At 43.1% G+C, this 4,514-nt stretch overlaps 1 protein-coding gene across 1 annotated transcript; it reads right to left on the bottom strand.

Moving 5' to 3' along the window:
* Positions 1-472: 472 nt before the first annotated feature.
* On the bottom strand, positions 473-3,102 carry LOC146559837 (ras-related protein Rap-2b). Its single transcript, XM_085243621.1, has 2 exons — positions 2,197-3,102; positions 473-1,618 (listed from the first exon to the last, which is right to left on the bottom strand). Exon 1 carries the CDS (start codon positions 2,797-2,799, stop codon positions 2,248-2,250), a length of 552 nt encoding a protein of 183 aa, XP_085099747.1. The 5' UTR covers positions 2,800-3,102; the 3' UTR covers positions 473-1,618; positions 2,197-2,247.
* Between the last annotated feature and the right edge of the window lie 1,412 nt (positions 3,103-4,514).

Here is a 4,514-nt window from a genome sequence, read left to right as displayed (position 1 = left end):
TTTTAATGATGAGAATCAACAGCGGTAGAAAGCCAAAGCTTGATTTCTGAAGCAATGAAAAGCAGCTTTCATGTTTCCACAAACGCTGCAAGTAGCTGAGCTTGTATAGCTGCCCATCGAGTTTGTGACACAAAGAGCAATAAACACCAGCAATTTTGCAGCGTTTTCATATTGTAGTTCTATTTCCTGTTAGGAGTAGGTCCACCACACATGCTGAACCGTGAAGCAGCTCGTGTAAATTTGGGTTGTTTTTTTTGGGGGGGGGGGGGGGGGGGGGTCATGTTACTGTAACATAAGCACACTGAACATTTACTTTGTCAGCAACAGCTTAATGCAGGGTTTTCTAGTAGCCAAATTATTTGTGTGCTTTTAAGCAAACCTCAGCTGCTGTTTAAGCTAAATTCTTCACCGAACTTCTCGTGACATGTGGTGAAATGAGTAGATGTCCCCAAAGAAAAAGAAAAGAAAAAAGAAAACACAGCCTGGGTTCTTTTTTAAAAAAGCCATTTGTATTAAGTCTTTTTTTTTTTTTTTTCAAAACAGCCAACTGTTAAATGGCTGGTCTGAAATTAAACTTACAATCAGGTTAGATTTGTCAATGGTACATTATCACATTTCCTGTTAAAAACAACAAAAGGAACAGAACAAAACAGAACTCCTTTGAATTGATTGGCCTGGAAATTAAGTGTCGGGTGTTGTGATCATGTCTAAGGGGTTCCAGTACCTGTGCATTTCAAGACATGGGTTCATCCAGACCAAGCAGACATTGCAAAAATTAACACCTTAGACTTCAAAAAGGCCAAAGTAAAACAAACAGAAAACTGCCATTCCATTCAAGAGAAGCCTGCTGTAGTTTTTTTATCGTCAGCTTCCATCCTTACGACACTATCCAGTAGAAGAGTTCACTAGTTTGTGGATTGTGATGTTGAAGGGTTGTTTTGGTTGTGGATTGGCACTAAATCTGAACAGCTGATTTGTTTCGGAAAGGCACTTGACACAAGGGCGATCGGGTCAGTGTCCTTGTGTCACTTCAGTTAGGGTCCTCTCACACACTTAAAGAGAAAGTGAAGTAAAAAAAAAAAAAAAAAACATGAAGTGGCACTCGTCACATTTTCTCCACCACCAGAGACGTGGCGTCAATTTCTTCTGACTTTGGAAAAGAAAGCAGGATTTGGAGTGTTGTGGAGCGTTGCTCCAAATTTGATCAGGCGGCCCAACTCTTTATCTGTCCCAGACTGTGCAGTTACTTAACAAAATATATACTCTATCTCCCTGTGTTCTTCTCATACAGAAATATCCATTTATGAGTTTTCTTTAAGTGTTTCTTTCCATCTTTTCCATTGGGATGTAGTTCCAGTTGGAAGTACAGTTGGAACTGGTGAGGAGGGGGGGGATGAGGCTGAAACTCTGGATCTGACACTGTGTTGACATCAATGGCGGACACCGATCGTGCAGTACAGATACTCCAACCCAGCAGAATTCCTGAAGAGTGGACCCCTCCCTGTCTCAGTTGCTCCCCCTCCTCCTCGTCCCCCTGCAGCATTCCTCCCTTCATTTTCCTCCAAGGCCAGGGCGAGACACGAAGAAGAGCTCAACAGTACAGACTTGCTGCAACACACTGCCACAAACAAGAAAGGCGGAGAAAAAGAAAGTGTCATGAATGAACTAGAACAACTTCTAGGGAAAACAGATTTCCTCCAAAGCTAAATCTAATCTCGAACTTGCTGACTCTTGAAATGTAGGCCACACAAAAACACTGGAATCTCCCTGTAAACCCCATTCTGGAATATGGCATTTGGCAGTTCTTTTAATAGCTCCGAACTGTAGCTGCACCGATTGAGCCACAAAAGTTTGTAAACCTAATTAAGTGTGCCACTGGCATGCCCCATCCAGTTCTGCAAATGAATCAGACTTCCCCTATCTGCTTAGCAAAACAATGGACTGCAAGTGTCCCACTGTACGTTACCGGTAAAAAGTACTGCTGAGTTTTTATAGCTAAGTACTGACAAAAAACAAACTTCAGGCTACGCAAATGAAGACACGTTTAGCTTACATCCGGTGCTTTGCTGCTCGCTAAACAGTACTTAATGTGGACAAGTTGGTAATAAGTACGCTGTTTATATATAGTTCTTGTCACTGCATTGAACAATCAACCGTGTCAGGTTTACACTTTCGGTGTATGGTGTTCCAACTTACCATTGCAAACTTAAAACCGAGCAAAGAAAACTTTGTGATTGTCCATTTTCCTTAAAGAATAACACAAGACGAGCAGCACTGGTCGTCGCCATTTGGTGTTGAGGCATAGTTCATCTGTCGGACTATTTCTGCAAACAGTTCGTCCACAGAGCTTTTATTTTTGGCTGAAGTTTCCATGAACGGGCAGTTCCATTCGTCCGCCAGAGCCTTCCCTTCACCGGACGAAACCTCCCTTTCCCCCTCCAGGTCTACTTTGTTTCCAACCAGAATCATCGGCACTCTTTCGTACCGTTTCACCCGAATAATCTGATCCCTCATCGGTTTGATGTCCTGGAAGCTCTGCTGGTTCACCAGGCTGTAGACCAGAATAAAACCCTGGCCGTTTTTGATGTACAGGTCTCGCATGGAGGCGAACTGCTCGGTCCCAGCCGTGTCCAAGATCTCCAAGACGGACGGAGAGGAGTCCACCTCGATCTCCTTCCTGTAAAAATCCTCTATCGTGGGGTCGTATTTTTCTATGAAAGATCCCGTCACGAACTGGACGGTTAGTGCCGATTTACCGACGCCCCCGGACCCGAGAACCACTACTTTGTACTCTCTCATGGTGCCTAAAACAGCCGCCGCCGCTGCTGCTGCTGGTTCCTCTCCGCTGTGAGCCCGCTAGCCGCCCTGCTGGGTTTCAAACCGCTCACCGTTGCACCTCCGCCAGCACTTTTGTACGGGCTCCGGTCGCTGAAAACCGGGCGTGGCTGTCAACTATCGCCGTTCAGGAGGTGAATACAGTTGTTTTGCGCCCACGCTCACCATTTGTATTGTGGCATGCTGAGGTCCCGAATACAGCCCTACCGGTTCTTGAGCAAGCTTCCCCCGTTTTCGTTCAAGTAGCCACCGTGCGTCCGTAGCTTTCTTTTTCACAATCAAGTCGAATGTAGCGGAAAACAACTTCTTCCTGTTTGCACCTTCAAAATAAAAGCGCTATATTGATCCATGCAGTAAATCTCACCGTATTATGTTTTTACCACTCATCGAATACATTATCTTTTTTTATTTAAATCATATTCAATTTAATTCTAGATGTTTTTATTGCTAATTAATCGTTTTAAGGAATTTATCACAGACTCCCAATCTTAATGCTTTGATTTCCGGTGTGAGCATACTAACTTCTGGATACCTGACAAAGAGCCTGCCCTGCCTGCCCACACTCGTCACGCAGTCTGCGTCTTACGTCACTCAGTAAATACTCTGGCCAGTGTTTAGTTAAAGGTGCAGTACGGCTGTTATCGCATAGTCAGCGTGGTTGATAGCCTCAATACTCATACAGACTTGCCACACCTTAGTTTCGACATCACTGATCTTTGGGCTTACTACCGCTTGACTCATTCTAAATAACTTACGGGAAAAGCCAGCCTTTTGTGATTTCTACACACAGCTTGTTGCGTATCCATTAGCAATGATGTTTTTCCCCCTTCCTCTCATCACAAATATTTCACTAGTTTCAATATTTCCAACTAGGATTTAACAAGTCAAGCTGAATTACAATATAAGATGTTAATTATGATAATGATTAGGAAATATGTGGCCGACGTGCTGGTTGTGCTTAACGAGGGAAGGGCATAGAGAACAATGAAATGCCTCATGTGAGACGTGAACCCCCCACCCCCCTATATGTGACACATTGGAGGGCTTTCGTCTCCAATGTGTTTATTTTTTATTTGTTTGTATAGAAACCTCGAATCAGATAAATCTTAATTTCCTTGTTCAGCAACTTGGTTCTTTGGGCCACTTTTGTGAGTCAGCCAAAACATTACCAGAAACACATGCAAACCCAACAGGAAGGAAAGTTGTTTTTCTGTCATGCACAACTAATGGCTTGTGTTGCAAACTTTAATCCCAGTGAAACGCCATGTGATAAGCTTTTAATAAAAGTAGTTATTTAAGTCATCCCATGTCTTTGTACGTGCATGTGAGTGTGTTCACAGTCATCATTATGTCTGCTTGTAAGCTTGTAAAGTAACCGCTGATTTCAATCAGCGCCTGGAAGCAGTGACGATTAAACCACAGCTGTGACATAATCACCTCCAAGGATGCCTTGGAAAATTCTTCTGGATCAATAGAAGTTTAATCTTTCCACAACTCCCCATCAGTGATACACCACACACTCGTGAAGTTTGATTATAATGCAATAATGAACTAAACCCATGAGTCAGTCTTAAGCCAAAAGAATACACTATATTTTAAAACATTTACACACAGATGGAAACAGACTTTTCCTTAGAAAGTCTGAGGATTTTCCCGTAGGTTTAGTTTGAGGCGACGGT

This window comes from Mchenga conophoros, linkage group LG14, assembly GCF_057382185.1.
Source record: "Mchenga conophoros isolate Kocher_MC1m ecotype Shallow Benthic linkage group LG14, M_conophoros_male_GT1.1, whole genome shotgun sequence".
NCBI lineage: Eukaryota > Metazoa > Chordata > Actinopteri > Cichliformes > Cichlidae > Mchenga > Mchenga conophoros.
The sequence above is the reverse complement of the archived record's forward strand: the minus strand, read 5'-3'. Positions and strand labels throughout refer to the sequence as shown.